This window comes from Bison bison, unplaced genomic scaffold (assembly GCF_000754665.1).
Source record: "Bison bison bison isolate TAMUID 2011002044 unplaced genomic scaffold, Bison_UMD1.0 scf7180017864456, whole genome shotgun sequence".
Taxonomy (NCBI): domain Eukaryota; kingdom Metazoa; phylum Chordata; class Mammalia; order Artiodactyla; family Bovidae; genus Bison; species Bison bison.
This window is the reverse complement of record NW_011495018.1, coordinates 14,369,653-14,388,989: the sequence shown is the minus strand read 5'-3', so window position 1 is coordinate 14,388,989 and position 19,337 is coordinate 14,369,653. Positions and strand designations below refer to the sequence as shown.

The 19,337-nt window shown below is 48.7% G+C and overlaps 1 protein-coding gene across 1 annotated transcript in view; it reads right to left on the bottom strand.

The window, feature by feature from the left end:
- HSPA12A (heat shock 70kDa protein 12A) overlaps positions 1-19,337 on the bottom strand; it is a 160,766-nt gene that overhangs the window by 22,515 nt on the left and 118,914 nt on the right. The window contains exons 3-6 of the mRNA XM_010859279.1: positions 12,285-12,370; positions 10,647-10,774; positions 7,212-7,398; positions 4,704-4,808 (exon numbers count right to left, since the gene is read on the bottom strand). Coding sequence (XP_010857581.1) covers positions 4,704-4,808; positions 7,212-7,398; positions 10,647-10,774; positions 12,285-12,370 — 506 coding nt within the window. The remainder of the gene's footprint in view (positions 1-4,703; positions 4,809-7,211; positions 7,399-10,646; positions 10,775-12,284; positions 12,371-19,337) is intronic.

Genomic DNA, 19,337 nt, shown 5'->3' with positions numbered 1-19,337 from the left:
TGACTCCTTGGAAAGGACACTGATTCTGGGAAAGATTGAAGGTAGGAGAAGGGGATGACAGAGGATGATACAGTTGGATGGCATCACCAACTCGATGGACATGAGTTTGAGTAAGCTCCAGGAGTTGGTGATGGACAGGGAAGCCTGGCTTGCTGCAGTCCATGGGGTCGCAAAGAGTCAGACACGACTGACGACTGAATTGAACTGAACTGATTTCTCTGTAGGTCTGCGCTGGGCTGTAAAAGTAGGCGAGACTGTAATGGGTTGAGAGGGATGCTAAGGGTACCGCCTATATTAACCGTCCAGCCTATTTTAAACTCTTTAAACAGGAAAAGGCTCAAAGATGAATGACGGGCTTTCCTAGCCATATGGAAAGTTGTCTGGTTGGGCTGTTTGCTCACCAGAGGGTGGAGACCAGCTTGGAAGGGAAGGAAGCTGGCACTGACTGAACATTTCCTGTCATGGCACTTTCACCAACTGTCCCTCGTGAACAACAAGACCGCTCCAGGGATGTGATTTCTGAGAAATCTACTTGAGCTTATTCAGGTCCAACATGCAGCAGTCCATTGCTCTGAATCCACCTGCCCCTTGAACACCTGCCAGCCTCTTGTGAAGGACCCAGTTCCTATACATCTCCTCAGACTTTTCTTCACAATGTGTTCCCTGCTGGGAGAAAGTTCCTGAAGGCTCTGGCTGAGCCGACAGGTACACAACCACCCCCCGTTCACCCATACTGTGCCTGATGACCTCTGTCCCCTCCCATCCCTCCCTCCCCTGAAAGACGGACTGCTCAGGCCTGTCCTCACGTCATGGCCAACCTGAAACACACTCCAAAGTCACAGACTTTCTCAAGTCCTACATTTTCCCTGAGTTCCCGTGGCTCCTCGTCTTAATCTGAAGACACCCTGCCCCCACCGGCCTCCTTTCATGCCTGCATCTTCCTCTGGGCACTCAGTCAGTCCCCCTGGAATTCCTCTCTTCAGGCCCACAGAGGGCCACCTCCTCCCCTGCTTTAAGGCCTTCTTGGACCCACGGCGGCTCCCTTTCACTGCAGCCATGAAATTAAAAGACGCTGGCTCCCTGGAAGAAAAGTTATGACCAACCTAGACAGCATATTAAAAAGCAGAGACATTACTCTGCCAACAAAGGTCCGTCTAGTCAAAGTTATGGTTTTTCCAGTAGTCAGGTATGCATATGAGTTGGACTATAAAGAAAGCTGAGCACCGAAGAAATGGTGCTTTTGAACTGTGGTGTTGGAGAAGACTGAGAGTCCCTTGGACTGCAAGGAGATCCAACCAGTGCATCCTAAAGGAAATCAGTCCTGAATATTCATTGGAAGGACTGATGCTGAAGCTGAAACTCCAATACTTTGGCCACCTGATGCGAAGAGCTGACTCACTGGAAAAGACCCTGATGCTGGGAAAGATTGAGGGCAGGAAGAGAAGGGGACGACAGAGGATGAGATGGTTGGATGGCATCAGTGACTCGATGGACATGAGTTTGAGTAAACTCTGGGAGTTGGAGGTAGACAGGGAGGCCTGGTGTGCTGCAGTCCATGGGATTGCAAAGAGTTGCACATGACTGAGCGACTGAACTGAACTGGACCCATGGCAGCTCCCTTTCCATGGGTCCCCACTGGCCTCCCTGCTCCTGCCTCTGACTGGTCGCCACCTGCTTCCCAGTGAACCCACCTCTGTCTCCCTCCCACTCCCTTCCCTAGAGTCCTCTCCCCACCCTCTTTGATGAAGGAAACACTCCCTCCCTCCATCACATCCCATTTATCTTCTTGGTTTCCACGTTCCTCAGATGAGCCCGCAGGTGGCGTGTCAGCCTCTCCCTCAGCCCTCAGGCCTGCGTCAGGGTCTGAGAGAGCTGCCAACAGGTCACTCTTCTTCCCCTGCAGGCCCTGAGGACCACGGCGGTCTCCCCTCCTCTAACACTGCCCTCGAGGCCACTCACTGCCCTGAGAGAAGTCCCGTGAGGGCTCCCCACGGCCCAGGAAGAATTCCTTCTACTGGCATTCGAGACTCTGCACCATCTCATCCCCCGCTCACTGGTCCCGCTCTCTCTGCAGCTTTGCCCTTCGCCTGCTCCAAACCGCCTGCTCCCCGCAGCGGTTGGCCATGTTTTCTTTCCCCTGAGCTGTTCCTGGGCCGTTCCACCAGGTGAAACACCTGCCCTGCCAGCTGCTGCGTGTCAGAAGCCCCCAAGCTCTCTCCACCGGGGGGATTCCCTGCTACTGTTGTTGGGTAGAATCTCTGCCTTCACTGAATTCCCGACACCCACCAATTGACTGCATACCCCATTGCAGTTTGTTTCCACACAACCAGAACTCAGAGAGGACCCGGCCCACACGAAGTACTCAAAACAAAAGGTACTTGAATGGATGAAAGCAGTATTAGGTTCTCACTTCTTTGGCTCCTGCTAGCCCTATTTCTGCGGAGAACGCAGTGGCACCCCACTCCAGTACTCTTGCCTGGAGAATCCCATGGGTGGAGGAGCCTGGTAGGCTGCAGTCCATGGGGTCGAGAAGAGTCGGACACGACTGAGCGACTTCACTTTCACTTTCCACTTTCATGCATTGGAGAAAGAAATGGCAACCCACTCCAGTGTTCTCGCCTGGAGAATCCCAGGGACGGGGGAGCCTGGTGGGCTGCCGTCTATGGGGTCACACAGAGTCGGACACGACTGAAGCAGCAGCAGCAGCCCTATTTCTGAACTTCCCAAGTGGCGCTAGTGGTAAATAACCTGCCAATGCAGGACACTTAAGAGATGCAGGTTTGATCCCTGGGTTTGGAAGATCCCCTGGAGAAGGGCATGGAAATCCACTCCAGCATTTTTGCATGAAGAATCCCATGGACAGAGGAGCCTGGCTGGCTACGGTCCATAAGGTTGGGGACACAACTGAAGCGACTTAGCATGCACGTACGCAGTCCTATTTCTAGAATTCTATTCTATTTCAAGAATTCACTAAATTTCTTCTGTTTGTTTTGTTATTTTAGTCACTAGGTCGTGTCTGACTCTTTTGCCACCACATGCTCCTCTGTCCATGGGATTCTTCATGAAAGAACACTGGAGTGGGTTGCCATTTCCTTCTCCAGGGGATCTTCCCGACTGAGGTCTCAAACTCACATCTCGTACTTTAGCTGGTGGATTCTTTGTCACTGAACCACCCTGGAAGCCCCACATTTCTTCTATTGATCCCATAATACCAAATGCTTCTGAGGTTCCCAGTTCTTTCGAGACAGAGCTCAGTACAAGGCTCTTTAATGCCCTGATCTACACCCACTCGTCACCATGCCCATGGGAGGGGACTCTGAGCAGACTGCTATATTCCCCTGGGAAACTAGCCGTTTTCTTCATTCTGAGCCATCATTGAACAAACCTTTGTGAAAGGCCAACCAAAGGGGGCTTATTCACCGGGTCAGCTTCTTCCATGGGGTCTGGGGTGCAAGCCATGGAGAGAGACAGCAGCAACTATTTGCCAAGTGTTTACTCCTTCCTGAGCCCCATGGGAGGGGCTCATTTAACATTCAACCTTTCACTTATTATCAAACGACCCCCAGGGAAGGTGCCTGCCTCCTTCTTCACGTTAGGTATGTGGGTATCAGAGAAGCTGAGCACCTTGCCCAGGATCACACAGTTGCGACGTGGGTCCCCTATCTTTCTTTCTTTTGTTTGTTTTACTGAGATATAATTCACATGCCATAAAACTCACCTTTAAAGTGTACAGCTCAGTGGGTGCGAGTATATTCACAAGGTGGTGTGACCTTCCCACTGTCTAACTTCATCATCCCCCAAAGAAACCCATACCCCCGGCAGTCACTCCTCACTCCCACACCCCCCCCGCCTCTGGCAATCACTCATCTACTTTCTGTCCCCATGGATTTGCCTCTTTGGGACATTTCCTACAAATGGAATCCTACGCTAAGTGGCCTTTTGTATCTGGCTTCTTTCACTTCGCATCATGTCGTCGAGGTTCATCTGTGTCACGGCATACGTCAGTACTTCATTCCTCTTTAAGGCTGAGTAATATTCCAGTGTGTGGGTGGATCCCATTTAGTTACCCTTTCATCCACAGATGGACATGTTGGTTGTTTCTGCCTTTTTGGTTATTATGAACAGTGCTGCTATGAACATTCATGCACAGGTTTTTATGTGAATATATGTTTTCTTTTCTCTGGTACACACCTAGGGTTGGAACCTCCAGCTCACTCTGTGTTTAACCTTTTTTTTAGTTAGTTATTTTTTGGCTGTGCGGGGTCTTCGTTGCTGCATGGTTTTCTTGCTCCTGGCAGTGAGCAGGGGCTACTCTCGTGGTGTGTGGGCTTCTCACTGCGGTGGCCTCTTCTGTTGTGGATCACAGTCTCTACGATGTGTGGGCTTCGGTAGTTTCAGCTCTCAGGCTCTAGCGCACAGGCTCAATAGCTGTGACACATGGGTTTTAGTTGCTCTGCAGCATGTGGAATCTTCCCGGACCAGGGATCGAACTCCCGTCTCCTGCACTGGCAGGCAGATTCTTTACCACTGAGCCACTAGGGAAGTCCCTGTGTTTAACCTTTTGAGGAACTGCCAGGCTGTTCTCCCCAGCAGTTGCCCCATGCTCCCTCCCCACCAGCAGCGCACATGGCTGCATCCTGCTTTCTGAATACGAAGCCCACATTCTGTGCCCCTCCACAGTACAGGCTCTGGTATGTGCCTACCTTCAGTGCTTGCTCCTTAAAGTACTGCAGGGCGTAAGCAAAGATTTCAAGGGCTTTGACTTTCTTGCCGTTTGCTGCTGTCAGGTCTGTATCCATGGTGAGGTCCTGGAGGGGAGAATGAAGTGAGATAGGAAGAAGAAAGCCTCCCTTCTGGCTTTAGGCACTGCCACTCGGAGACCCAGGAATCCCAGTGAACCATGTTTGTGTTTCCTGCAGACTAGGATGGCATGCCCCCAGGACAGGGCTGGCAGCATCACCCCCTTACTGTGTAGAAGGCCCTGGCTGCCCCCCCCAATCCCATCTCCACTGCTGCCCTCCTTCCCTCTTTTCTTCCCTCTTCTGGACCCTCTGGGAGCAGAGGTCTTGGGGCAGCAACAGAGCTGGGGAAGAAAGAAAAGGCAGCAGCCACCACTCCCGATGCAATTTACATACTATTTCCACACATGGACACACATGGTCACCCTTGGGAACCCTCCTAATCGAGGCCTAGATAATCATGCCAACTCGCTGATGTGCATGGCACTAAACAGGCATGAAGCTTTCACTACCCGATGAGCTGCCAACCAAGTCACAAAAATAGAAGGGCTCCTATTTTAAGGCTTGTGCTGTCTAATCCACTGAGAGCCCAGCATCACTGCCTTCTTCTGCCAGAAGCCACAGCAGCTGCTGCGTGTGATCCTCGGGTGGAAGATGCTCCGTGAGATGCCAGATGGACTGAGGTCATTAAAAAATGATGAAAATAGCCCCCAGGGGGTGGGAATGGGCAGAGCAAATATCAGGAGGAAGCCCCTAAGTCTCCTGGAACCAGCAGACTTATCACCACTGGGGGAAAAAAATCAGTGTGGCCTCTGGATTGATCCAGGTTGGGTAATTAGCCTTTGCCTTTGGAGCGTGAAGGAGTATCAAGTGCTAAACTGGCCTTGTGGGACCTGCCCATCATCTCAATCCATCTGCACAAGCTCACTACTCCAACACCTGGGGTTAAGCAAAGACACCCCAGCTTTGGGGTGGTGGCTCCCAGGCCGCTTCCAGCCACCAGGAAGACAAGGGCTTGGAATTGAAAAATTCAAACTGAAGAAATTCTGGGCTTCCACTTGCAGGAGACTGCTATAAGGCACCGAATCCCATCAGGTGAAACAGGAAGGACGCTTTTCGAGCAGATGTTGGTCTGCTTGAGAGAGAGACCACCACGTGCACGAGCACAGAGCCCTGGGTGCTGGCTGCAAGATCTCCCCAGTAACATCTGTTTTGTCATCTGCAAACCCTTAACAGGAGACAGATAAAAGCGATACTAATAGAAGGTAGCAATTGACTTTAACTTGCTAAGGGCTGGCATGGTTATAAGGGCTTTGTGTATTTTGATTCCTTTAATCCTTACAACCAGAGAAGGCAATGGCACCCCACTCCAGTACTCTTGCCTGGAAAATCCCATGGATGGAGGAGCCTGGTAGGCTGCAGTCCATGGGGTCGCTAAGAGTCGGACAAGACTGAGAGACTTCACTTTCACTTTTCACTTTCATGCATTGGAGAAGGAAATGGCAACCCACTCCAGTGTTCTTGCCTGGAGAATCCCAGGGGCGGGGGAGCCTGGTAGGCTGCCATCTCTGGGATCACACAGAATCGGACACGACTGAAGTGACTTAGCATAGCATAGCATAGCATAGCAATCCTTACAACATCCCGATAAGAAAAGCACAAGTAAAGTCTCCATTTCACAGATAAGGTAAAGCAAGGCAGGAGAGGCTCAGTGACTTGGATCAAGTATCGCAAAGGTGGCAGAGGTGGGATTTAAACCCAGACCATCTGGCTTCAGGGTCTGTGGTCCGAAACACTATCGGTATCCTGCATCTCTAACTGTGCATGTTAAGGAAAATTTAAGGGATAAGCTGCTTAAACTGAAAAAATTGTATCCTATGGACCAACATTTTGATGAAGCTCAGGGGAGGGCTTCGACTTGGCCATCTCACTGAACCCTGGAAAGTAGGGAGCAAAACTGCCTCAGGCACTGAACCTCCAATTATTGGGGGGAGGGTTGATTTCCTGAGCCACTCCTTCCCCACACAGAGGGTTAAATGAGCTAGCTGTTTTGTTACTTCCAAACTGGTTCACTAATAGCCACTACCCTGAGCTCCCAAAAGGCCTCCCAGCCCCCAAGTCCTTCCTTCAGGACCCCTTGATTTCCCATAATCCAGCAACTGAAACGGGATCTCCCAGAACAGCAGGGCCCCCCCAGCCCCCTGTGCCTGTGCTCCATCCAGCCAGTGTCTCTCTGACGGGTCGATTTCCAAAGCAAACAAGTTTCTAAATATTCTGAATATCTCCTTGTCCATGTGTGCATCCGAAAATGTACCATGTGGTCCAAAGCGTGGCGTGCTCCAGGCTATTTCTAAAATCAGGTGAGTGGACATTCATTTCTGCTCGGGAGAAACCTGAGGGCCCCCAGGGGTCGGGGAGGGCTGGAGGAACCTCGGCTCTCAGGCACTTGGGGCCCGGGAGAGGCTGGCTCACCCCAGTTGTGTGCAGCTTCATCTTGAACTTCTCCAGGTACAGCCACTGCTTGGCCTCGTTGGGGTCCAGGTCATGGTAAAAGTCCCTGGCGGCATACCCAAAACTGTGGAACTTCCTCTCTGGCGTCAACAGGATGGTGGTCGGAGTCTTCTGGTTGGACACCCCAGGGTCGCCTCCTTCCCATCGCCTGCCGCCAAGGAAAGGCAGAGGTTATGGGCCTTCTTGCAAGGATGTAAGCACCTACTGTGTGCAAGGCTGGTACAGATGTGGGTGCTCACAGTGGCTGCTACAGGTGCCCTCATTTTAGCTGGTTGAGTGGTGCCCAGAGACACAATTTGAGTTCATAAGTAAAATGAAAGGGACAAGGGCCAGGTTCTTGCTCAGTAACAAAGTCTATTTTATCCTTTCACTCAAAGTTTACTGAGCAGCTACTTTGTGCCAGTTGCTAGTGACACAGAGATAAAACATTTATATTTCTGCCTTCAAATAACTCGCAACATAGTAGGTAACTGTGTCTGTGTGTGTTTGGTGTGCATTTTGGTTTTTTAATCTGCAAACACTCAAGAGTAGATGGATCCTCTTTGAAACAGGCAGGGGAGAAACACACACATAAATACCTGCCTCATCAGATGGAGAGGAAGGGTCTGGGAAGACAGCCCAGAGAGGTCAAAGGAGGCAGAGAGATGGGGGCCTTGGAAAGAATGCAGAGTTCAGGGGAGACTTGAAGGATGGACAGACAGCCAGATGTTGAAAGAGGGACGGACTGCAGGCTGCTCAGAGAGGGGCAAGCACAGGGCAGGTATGGGGAATGCCAGGTGACTGTGTGGGTTGGAGAAAGCATGTAAATGAGGAGAGTGATTGTGCTCAGGTGGGGAAAACGAGACTGGAAAGGCGGTGAGGACCCTGAAGAGTGAGAGATTTAATCAGTGAGTAATAGGGAGCCACTAAAGGTTTTAGAGCAGGGGCAGACAGAATCACAGCTGTTGTTGACCCAAAGCAAACTGGACTAAAGGAAGGGAGCCTGGAAGCCAGGAGGCTGAGAACAAAGCTCAGGTCTCAAGGTGAGGGAGCTCGTACAAGGATAGAGAACCCTGGGAAGAGAGAGAGGGGATAATGGGGAGGAACCATCCAGAAGGAGAACCAAGCCAAATGGCCTCACTGGTGAGCAGGTGCCAGGGCACCCCACAGGTTTCAAGCTGGGGAGTCTAGAGGAGAGAGTGCCCCTCACAAATGCCAGCAGTCCCGGCCAAGAAGTAGGCAGGAGGAAACATGGAGAGCTTTATTTGAAAGTGCTGGAATTGAACTCCCAGGTGGGGCTTGAAGGTGCAAGCCAGGAAGAGATCCAGGCAAGAAACAGACCCGGGCACCCCCATCCTGGGTGACAGTCACAGTGGCAGGTGGATGAGAGTGCTGATCAGAACGGCTCTCATCAGAACAGCTCTGGTGGAGGGAAGGGACCATACCCTGCATGTCTGTGTGCTGAAGAGGAGCCAGAAGCCAGGAGGGGTGAGTACAGACTGGAGGATGCAATGGGATTAGATCCTGGAACTGATGGGAAGTGTGATGGGGCAAGCAGCGGGTAGGTGAGCCCCAGAAAAGCTTCCATCCTCCTCGCAGACAGAAAGAAGGAGAAAAGTAAAGAGTGGAGAAGACAGGTGACTGGATGCTTCTCCCTTCTTTGGGGCCACAGCAGCGAAGCCCTGGCTGCCAGAAAGACAGGATGCTGTCTCCTCTACCAGGTCCTGGCTCAGCAGGTGGCTCCAGTCCTGCCATGCGACCCCTACAAGCAGCCTCTGGGGGAGACACAGTGCACTAGGGGAAGAGCATCTTTCTCCCCAGCCCGCTCTCCTGGCTGGGCTCACACCTGCCACTGCCATCACAGTCCAGACGGAGAGCCAGCCTTTCCCTAGACCTGCCACGCAGATGGGGCCGGAGTCATCCCTGGCCAGTTTCCCAGTCAAGCCCCATCCACCCAGGGAGCCAAGTCCCCATGGTGACCCCACTGAGATGCAGAGATGATCACCATCCCAGGCCGACACTGGTGCCTGGACCAGGGATGCGTTCCACACACAACCTTTCAGAAATAGGTTTTCCAGGACTATGAACACTGACATTTCCAGTAGGTAATGGAATTCCAGAGTTTTGCCCTTCAAATGTTCAATTCTTCATTCCTATTTAAATATAAAAAATTAAACTTTCTCATTCATAATTCTGTCAGTCTGGATCAAGGTGATATTAATATGTTCTGACTGAAATAAAATTCAGGTAGAACCTTCCTCCAAAACCTCTACAATTACTAAGATAACACCCCTAGAGACCCTGAACTCTGTGAAGGCTTTGTAAGAATTCCTCCCCAGCAAGTTCAAAGTTATTTCTGCTCCTTTCTCTTTTGTCAATTTTCACTGTATGACTCTCCCTTTAGAGATAAATTTCTTAAAACAACAATACAGCCGATAAATGTTGATTCTAGTTTATGGGGGCTTCCCTGGTGGCTCAGATGGTAAAGAATCTGCCTGCAGTGCAGGTTTGATCCCTGGGTCGGGAAGAGCCCCTAGAGAAGGGAATGGCAACCCACTCCAGTATTCTTGTTTGATCCCTGGGTAAGATCCCCTGGAGAAGGGAATGGTAACCCACTCCAGTATTCTTGCCTGGAGAATCCCATGGACAGAGGAGCCCATGGTCCATGGGGTCGCAAAGAGTTGGACACGACTTAGTGACTAAACAACAATAAAGCACTTGATAGGAAATCTCACCACATTTGCACACACACTCTGAGAAGCAGGTACTGTGTTATCCCCATTTCACAGACAAGGAAACTGAGCTTTAGAAGGTTCACTGATTGCCTGAAAGTGAAGTGAAGTGTAGTCACTCAGTCGTGTCCCACTCTTTGCGACCCGATGGACTATAGCCTATCAGGCTCCTCTGTCCGTGGGATTTCCCAGGCAAGACTACTGGAGGGGGTTGCCATTTCCTTCTCCAGAGGATCTTCCCAACCCAGGGATCAAACCCTGGTCTCCCGCATTGTAGGCAGACACTTTACTGTCTGAGCCACCAGGAAAGTCCTTTGCCTGAGGTCACACAGAGAGAGACCTGGATCTCCTCCATCACAAACATCCTGTAAGTCAGTGCCTCTTGCCGAGGAAGCATGCTGGAAGTTTCCAACATACTCTCTAGGCGCTTTCCCAAACCAACTAAGTCAGAATTAAACCAATGACTTTACAGACCAGGAACCTGGAGCCCAGAGATCAGAAGCGGCTTGCCCAAAGTGGCATGGTGAGATTAGGCCAAGCAGGGCCAGAATCCAGGAAAAGACCTGCCTACTAAGTACCATTCATCTGCTCATTGGACGATTCCCTCTCCCCTCCCCCAGAGCCCGCCCCCAAGTCTCCACAGTGACAAGTGACTGGGGCTAGCCCCTGCCCCTCTGATGCTTACCTCATCACGTGGATGCATTCTGGCTCCTTGGTGAAGCTGTAGGCATAGCCACTGGACGTGGTCCCAAAGTCGATGGCCACCACCACGAGAAACGTCTGCTGCTCAGAGACGTTCGGGTCAGCATCATTCTGTGAGATACATCATTTTGTGAGATACACCAAGTAGGGTACAGGGCGTGGGTGGGGGCAGTCAAGGCCGGCTTTCTGGAAGGTTCCACCCTGCCCTGCTGTGCACCCACTGCAGACAGAAGGACATTCCACGTTTGGTTCAAGTCTGCCACGTGGTGAGCCCTGGGGAGAGGACAGGCCTGCCTCCTGTCCACGCGCCCCCCCGACCAACTCAGGGAGAAATGGAAGGTCCTCCTGAGTGGAGGGCCAGGCCAGGTCACTGGGGAGGTCACCTGCCTACACGTGTGCACCACATCCTTTACCAACCATGCGTGAACGTGGCAAATTACAGAAACGCTTCCATTTGAACCAGAAGCCCAGTGGTTCCCTGAGTGACACTGTCTTCCCCCCACTGGCCTCCCCCAGGCCCTACACAGACCTCCAGACCCCGCTCAGCTGTGCCCTGTGTACCCTCCAGGTGACCCCTCCATCTGCCTGGGTGTGTGGGGCAGGGGTGTAGGGCTCAGCATACCAGGAACCTTGCCCAGTCCTGCCACAGTCAGCCATGTGACCCTTGGGGCCCAGAGCCTTTCCTCATCTGTCAAGTGAGTAGGTCAAGTCATTCCAGATTTCCCCAAAAATTTTAAAGCAGTGTAGACTTCCTTTTTAACACCCACAGAACTTCAAATTATACCAATCAACTTGGGATCGAAGAGTATTGATTGGTTAGAGCAAGGGGTGAGAGCCCCACCTACCTGGCCTTTCGTCACACTGCGCCCCATCCCCTTATGTGACTCTGAAGCTTTTCCAGGGAACCCTCAGGGTACAAAGTTTGAAAACCACAGGACCTGGCTCTTCGGTGCCCAAGCCTCTCAGTTTTCCCAAGCCTGAGGGAGTTCCAGAACACAGGCCTTTCCATGGAAGCCAGGACAGTGCCGGGAAAACCAGGACAAGCTGGTGTCCCTCCTTAGTGACGGCTCTGAAGTTCTCAGCAGTGTCTTCTTTGCAGGTCTGAGCAGCTCGTATAAAACCGCCCTTCCCTCCAGGTACTTCTCTCTGGTTGGCTACGTGTAAGTGCCTTGAACAGCTGCCCCACAATACCCATCTGGGGCAGCGTGGGAACCAATGCGCAGTCTCCAGCGCCCCCCTCCCGCCACCCCTGCCACCCCCACACCACCCAGGTCTACTCTCCCGGGCAAGCTGATACAGAAGCAGCTACAGCCACAGCTTTTGGTCACAGCACTTAACTGCACTAGAAAAACCACTGCTTTTCACTGATTCTCCCACCGGCCAGATGTGGCCGCGTCCTCTCAAGAGGGTGCCCCGCAGTCTCTGAGCCCTGAGTCTTTAAAGAGCTGCTTCCCCCTGCCCGCTCATGTTATTCACACCCAGGCCAATGGCTGCAGAAGCACCAGCCACACCACGGAAAGCCTTTTCTGACCCAGAGTAGGGAAAGCTGACTCAGAAAGCAAAGGTAATCAACACATATACTGCCCCCTCCCTACCCCTGACACACATACACACTTCTTACCACAATGTGGGAAGGGGACAGAGGTGTTATTCCTGTGTCCCCCAGGCTCCGGGCCGGAGATGAATATGCAGACGTGGGGGCTGTTTCTGAAAGGAAAGACAAGTGCATCCTGAGAGGTGGTGCAGGCTGAGCTGGAGAGCTGAAATGAGGACTGCGTGGCTTTGCACCTGCGGGAAGTGTTCTCGTCCTTGGAAAGCCAGCTAACGTGGGGCCAGGCTGAACTCCACCCAGAGCGGTAGGGTATCTGATCTGGTTGCCCCATATTTGGTATTTAAAACTTGAACAAATGAGACGCTCCTCTTCTCCCCATGACCACCAAGCCTCTCACTAAGTGCAGTCAATCTCTCAGCACTTAGCACAGAGGCTGTCCAGTCCCTAAACCTACCTTCTTTAGAGCCCATTCTTAACCCAGGCACCAGTATATGGACCAGAGAAGACTGTAGCCCCCCTGAGATGATGTGCAAATTTTGTGTTCATTTTCTTGGAAGGTCATCCACAGCCTTCAGGTTTCCAAAGGGTTTTGGGACCCCACCCAAGATTAACAACCCTAATCACCAGAATAGAGGACAGGGGTTCAACTTCCAGAAAGAACTTCTTTGCTTAGTAGAGGCATCACCTCCTCCCTCCTTCCTTCATGAGGCCCTGCCAGAACACAGGGAACTCATCTTGCTTCAGCGATGCTGAAGGATTTGGACATTCAGTAAGAAAAACCACAGCAGAAAGACATATAGATTAGCTTTCCTGGGCCCACAGTCAGGGTCCCACAACAGACAGAGGTCAAAAGAGAGAAAAGCCAGGAGCGAGGCAGCCTGAACATCATTTGGTTGATTCCCCTGCTGCTCTTACAATTACTCAGGCAACTTCTGAAACCCTGCCAGAGCCCCGTGGCTCTCCCCCAGGGATGAGTTCCCAAGGAGGAGTCACCCCTGGCCCTGGTCAGTGCTGGAAGCTCCATCCCCTCTCCCTGCACACTGCCCAGGACTGGGAGCCTGCAGGGCAAGAAAACAAGGATGGTGGGCTCCCCTGTAGAGGTGATGGCCAGGCTCTTGGCATCGACAAGTCCCAGGTACCATCCAAAGAGTTCTGCAAATACTGCTCCATTCAGTATATAGACTAATTACCTGCTGGGAAAAAATGAGTAATTTGCTACAACAATATGTGGTCAAGGAAACCCAGAGTCTATGAGGTATCTGAGAAAGACCTGTCAACTTCTGGGGAGGCACCAGGAGTGGCACCATCTGCATCTGCTGCCAAATCACTTTGGTTAATCCCACGCGCTTACTGATTTCTTTTCCTGCTTGGTGAGAACTCAAACAGCATCATTACAGTGGGTGCCAAACGAGTTGAGGGAATAAAAGGAATCATGAAAGAGGGAATGCAAAGCCTCGAATCTGCACAGCCACCTCCCTACTCTGCAGGCATCTGTTCCCTCTCCTCCCGATGAGGCTCAGTTCCAACCTTTGGGAGAAAGGCGCAGAAGCAAGTTAAGTACAGAGACCAAAAATCAATCTGTGGGGGAAAGGACTTAAACAGACATTTCTTCAGAGAAGATATGCTAATGGCCGATAAGCACGTGAAAGATGCTTAACTCATTAGTCATTACAGAAATGCACTCATTAGTCAATAGGGAAATCTAAACCATAATGAGATGCTGCTTCACACTCACTAGGATGGCTATATATTTTTTAAAAATAAATAGCAAATGCTGGCAAGGATGTGGAAATATTGAAACCCCTGTATATATCTTGTGGGAATGCAAAATGGTACAGCTGCTGTGATAAACAGTTTGGTAGTTTCTTAAAATGTGAGATATAGTCTTACCATAGACCCAATTCCTTTCCTAGGAATTCCACTCCTGAGTATCTACCCAAAAGAACTGAAAACAAGGATGCTTGTATGTACACGTTCACTGCAGCATTATTTACAAAAACCAAAAAGTGAAAACCACCCAAGTATACATCAACAGATAAATGGATAACAAAAATACGGTACATCCATTCAATGGATTATTATTCGGCTGTAAAAAGGAATGCAGTTCTTATAGATGATACACCATGGATGACCTAGAAAAAATTATGCTAAATGAAATAAGCTGGACACAAAAGGACAAATATCACCTCGTATTCAGAACAGGTAAATGAAATATAGATAGCCAATACAAAAACAGAATAGGCAAATTCATAGAGACAGTAGATTAGAGGTAGTCAGGGGCTGAGGGAGCAAAGATGGATGGGGAATACAAAATTTCGATTTTGGATGATGAAAAAGTTTTAGAAAGAGTAGTAATGGTTACACAACATTGTAAATGTATTGATGCCACTGATTTGCACACCTTCAAATGGTTAAAATGGAAAATTTTATGTTATATATACTTTACCACAATAAAAAAATTATTTTTAAAAAATCAACTTGCTCATCTGAGAGAGGAAGCAGTTTCAGGTTCTACTAGCATCCTGGCTCAATGCTCTTGAAAAGAAAATGGAGACATAATCCTGGCTCCTGGACCAGCCCACAAACTTCAGCTTCCTTGCTCATCACCCAGCACAGGGTACCTCCTTCCATAAAAGCAGGGGAAGTTCAGCATCTCTACTAGTGAAAAGTCTACCCTGCCCCCACCACCCCTGGGGCAGGTGGCATCAGAGAGATGCCATCCTGTACCGGGAGCCACCCTCTCTCCACCTGCTACCTGGAAGGCCTGGGGCCATGTGTCCACATTTGCACAGAAGGTCTTGGAAGAAACCAAATGTCTAATTGCCCAGAAAATCTGGTGTTGGCAATTAGCAAACAAGCTATTATCAGCAGACAAACTATCCACCCCGCTGACTGCTTGGTTCTAATTATCCCATCACTCAGCCCTTCTCGGAGCATGGCCCACTGACTTGTAAAAGAACATGTGTTGGGCCGCACCCAGAACACATGCCTTGGGCCCCAGGAGGACTCCGGGATATGTAAGGACAAGAATCAAGGATTTTTTTGGTTCTCCCCGTACCTCCTTCTGTCTCCCTCCCACCCTGCCTCTGGTTCAGTGGAAATAAATCATTTGACATGATAGCTCAGCCAGGCCTAGAGGCAATTGAACGTCATGGCTGTTCTCCATTAGAAATTAAAATGCAGCTACATTGTGTGATGATTTAAAACTGATTTGCGTGGAAAGTATGGAGGAGTAGGATCTTTATAGACATTTGCATATGAAGCACGCCCATATCTGTAGCTCTAGAGATCCCAAATCAACGATAATTCACCAGTTTATGTGCATCGATCCGCCACAGGAATATACAGAGTCTTCAGTGATGACTTTGTTTTCAAGTTAATATTTCTTTATTTAACTATTTAATATGTCAAAGGGGTGCTCGAAAATTCTTAGGGAAAAGAGTATGGAAATGACTACTTTAGCCCCTGAGGGATGTGTTAAGTTTTCTGGTGTGCTAATAATCCCAACCAATCTTTTTTTTTTTTAATGTATTTCTTTTTAATTTGAGGATAATTGCTTTACAATGTTTGTGGATTTCTGCCATATATCAACATGAATCAGCCATAGGTATGTCTCCTCCCTCTTGAACCGCCCTTCCACCTCCCATCGCATCACACCTCGTTAGGTTGTCACAGAGCACTGGGTTTGAGCTCCCTGCGGCACATAGCAAATTTCCACTGGCTACCTATGCTTCAATGCCAACCAATCTTGAGAGCTTTCATTTAATAGGTGATTTAAAAGAAACACAACAGGGTCAATGGAATATTATCTGTTGTTCTATGGATAATTGGCAGATCGAAGCTAATAGTACCCACTCCAGTACTCTTGCCTGGAGAATCCCATGGATGGAGGAGCCTGGTGGGCTACAGTCCATGGGGTCGCTAAGAGCTGGACACGACTGAGCCACTTCACTCTCACTTTTCACTTTCATGCACTGGAGAAGGAAATGGCAACCCACTCCAGTGTTCTTGCCTTGAGAATCCCAGGGATGGGGGAGCCTGGTGGGCTGCTGTCTCTGGGGTCGCACAGAGTCGAACACAACTGAAGCGACGCAGCAGCAGCAGCAGCAGGAGAGAGTTAATAACATGGAATATCTAATGTACAAGGTCCGTGCTGTGTGTTCTGGCTACCACTTAAACCTGGGCCATTATCTACAGTAAGAAACACCAACTGTCATTAATTGTGACCCTGTTTATGCTTCTCTGTAAAGCCTATATAATAACATCTGCCCTGAGACGATCCCCACCTACATGATATTCCAGTTCAGTATACACGGAGTAACTCTGGCATTTCAAGAGCAGAAGAGAAAGGCAATGCTGAAAGCCTGAAAAGAATAGAGAGTTTTAGAGCGCAGGCTTGGAAGAGAGAAAGGAAACTGATGAAAAGAAAACTGATGCCCATCTGCAAAGGTAGGGATAGGGGCTGGTAAAACAGATTAAAGAAAAAATGCTTTACCAGAAGTGTGGTCCAGGGCAGAGCCGAGGCATCTGGGAGTTCTAAGAAATACCTACTCCGCTGTTTAAACTAGATTAAACAGATCCTCAAAGCATCTTCCATTTTAAGCACTAAGTACCCTGAAATGCAGTAACATAGAGGGATTTGATGATTTCACATCATGGAATCAGAAAAACACAGAATATTTCAAGAATGCAAAGTATCAGCCACAGAATTAAGTGGAGGAGGAAGAGACCGGAAGCTTTCTACCACCAGAAAATAATCCTCAGGTCTTTTTGACATTAGTCATAGATGATTCACCATTACTTAGGTCATTTACCTACTGTGCATCTTTATTCATTTAGTGACCATAAAAATAAATCTGAGTTTTCCTCTAGAGCTTGTTATGCAGAGTGAAGCAAGTCACAAAGAGAAAAACAAGTGTCATGTATTAACGCGTATATATGGAATCTAGACAGATGGTACTGATAAGCCTATTCACAGGGCAGGAATAGAGATTCAGACATAGACAGTGGACTTATGGACAGAGCAGGGGCAGGACAGGGTGGGACGAACTGAGAGAGTAACACTGAAATTCTGATGTATACATTACCATATATAAAATAGGTAGCTCATGGGAAGCTGCGTATAACACAGGGAGCTCAACCCGCCGCTCTGTGACAATCTGGAGGGTGTGAATGGGGTGGGAAGGAGGGTCAAGAAGGAGGGGACACATGCATACCTATGGCTGATTCATGTTGATGTATCTCAGGAACCAACACAATATTGTAAAACAATGATCCTCCAATTAAAAATAATTTTTTTTAAAAAGAAAAATAATAAAAGAGTACTTGTGACATTTTAAATAAACAAACACAGGTATTCCTAAGTTCACTCTTAACTTGTGACTCAGCACCCAAAACATTCTTCAACCAAGTCATTTAAAAATTAATTTTTGCAGCAAAGAGGAATATATAAATAAATGAAAATATGCAGCCAAGTAGAGGATATCAATAAGTAAAAATTGGACTCAACCAACAAGTCTCCTGCCATAGGATTTTTTAGACCCCAAAGCAGGTAATAGAGGAAGAACTAGTTGAACTTGTGAGGTTAATACTCATCACTTGCCTTAACGGTGTAATAATTAAAATATAGGCTTCATCAGAGTTCCTGCTATAAAACGCGAGACATGTAAAAGCCAGACACCTTTTTATTTGCTCCTGGCTCTAATGGCTTTAATCAAAGCAGACGCTCCTAAAATAAAAAATAGTCGACAAAAGAACCTCAGGGACAGCCATAATTCATGAATGTGCTTGTTGTTCTCTGCTGGAGACATTAGTCAGCAAATGGCCGTGAGCAGAATCGTGGACTTTCTGAGATACATTAAATCGATCCTGCTCCATAAATACATTTTAAAGGATGAAGACAGAACCGTTGGGCTGATGTTATTTTACAAGGCTCCAGGCTCATGCAAAACGACAGGTGGTCTCAAACAATGGTGACTCCCCAGATTTTTCAAACAGGCCTCCTTGCTAGCTTTCAGATTTATGCTCTATCACACAAATGCTGAATTTCCAAAGGATTTTTAAGATTTAGTCCTTATGATTTCTAAAAACACTATATGCTCATTTCTTTTCTCCTGATAACAGTGAGACAACAGGTATTTGCTGACAATTGCCTAAAATCAGGCTCTTTGAAAAAAAGCTCTCCCTTTCTCTTTCCTTATATTCCCTCCTTGTAGTATCATCTTTGACAATTGATCAGTTCAAGGTCATGTGTAGGTTACTGGCAAATACCTTTTAAGAAAGAAAATAAAAATTTTTTATTACCCTGTAACAGACTGCATGGCTAGCTGAACTAATGCATTATTACCGTAAACTCAACTTCCATTTCAGTAAATAATTTATGGGGTTTTTTTTAATCACCATGGTTGATGTTCAGAGTAATGGAAATTTTATTGGTGTGAACCAGGAGACCCTCCGAGCTTCAAAGAACACTGAGTGTAAAATAGCTTCTCTCTAAATGCTGAATAATAATTATAGAAATAAGCATTTATAGTGGCAGAAAAAACAGCATCAGGCAGTGGGGGCCTGCATCAACCCATCCTGACACTGAGCAGCATTTTCCAGTTACCCTCCCCTTCACTAAATGGTTGAGATGAGATGCCCCAGTGACAGAGACCTGGACAGTGAGGTTTCCCCAGAGGCAGTGAGATCCCCAAGTTCCTGCAACCTCAGACCATGAGTGGGGCACAGTTCATAATTCTCTCTTAACCACAAGTTCACAGGCACATGTGTGTCCAGCCAGCTGCTGTGGGGAGGTGAGGAAATGCCTTATAAACCAACAAGCTTTCCTATTAATTTTCACGAATTATATGCAGCAGCCTCACAGCCCCTGCCCACTGGGACGCAGCATTTGGAGAGGCTCCACCAGATCACCCCATACACAGTATTAAGATACTTTTGTCCACTTGGCTTCTCTTTCACAGACTCTGGGCTCATCTGGGCAAAGCCATGCCTTCTTTATCTCTGATTCCTCAGCTCATGACTTGTTACAGGCACTCAGCATATGTTGGATGGATAAATGGTTGGATAGATGGACATGTGGAAGAATGGATGGATGGATGGATGGGTGGGTGGGTGGTTAGG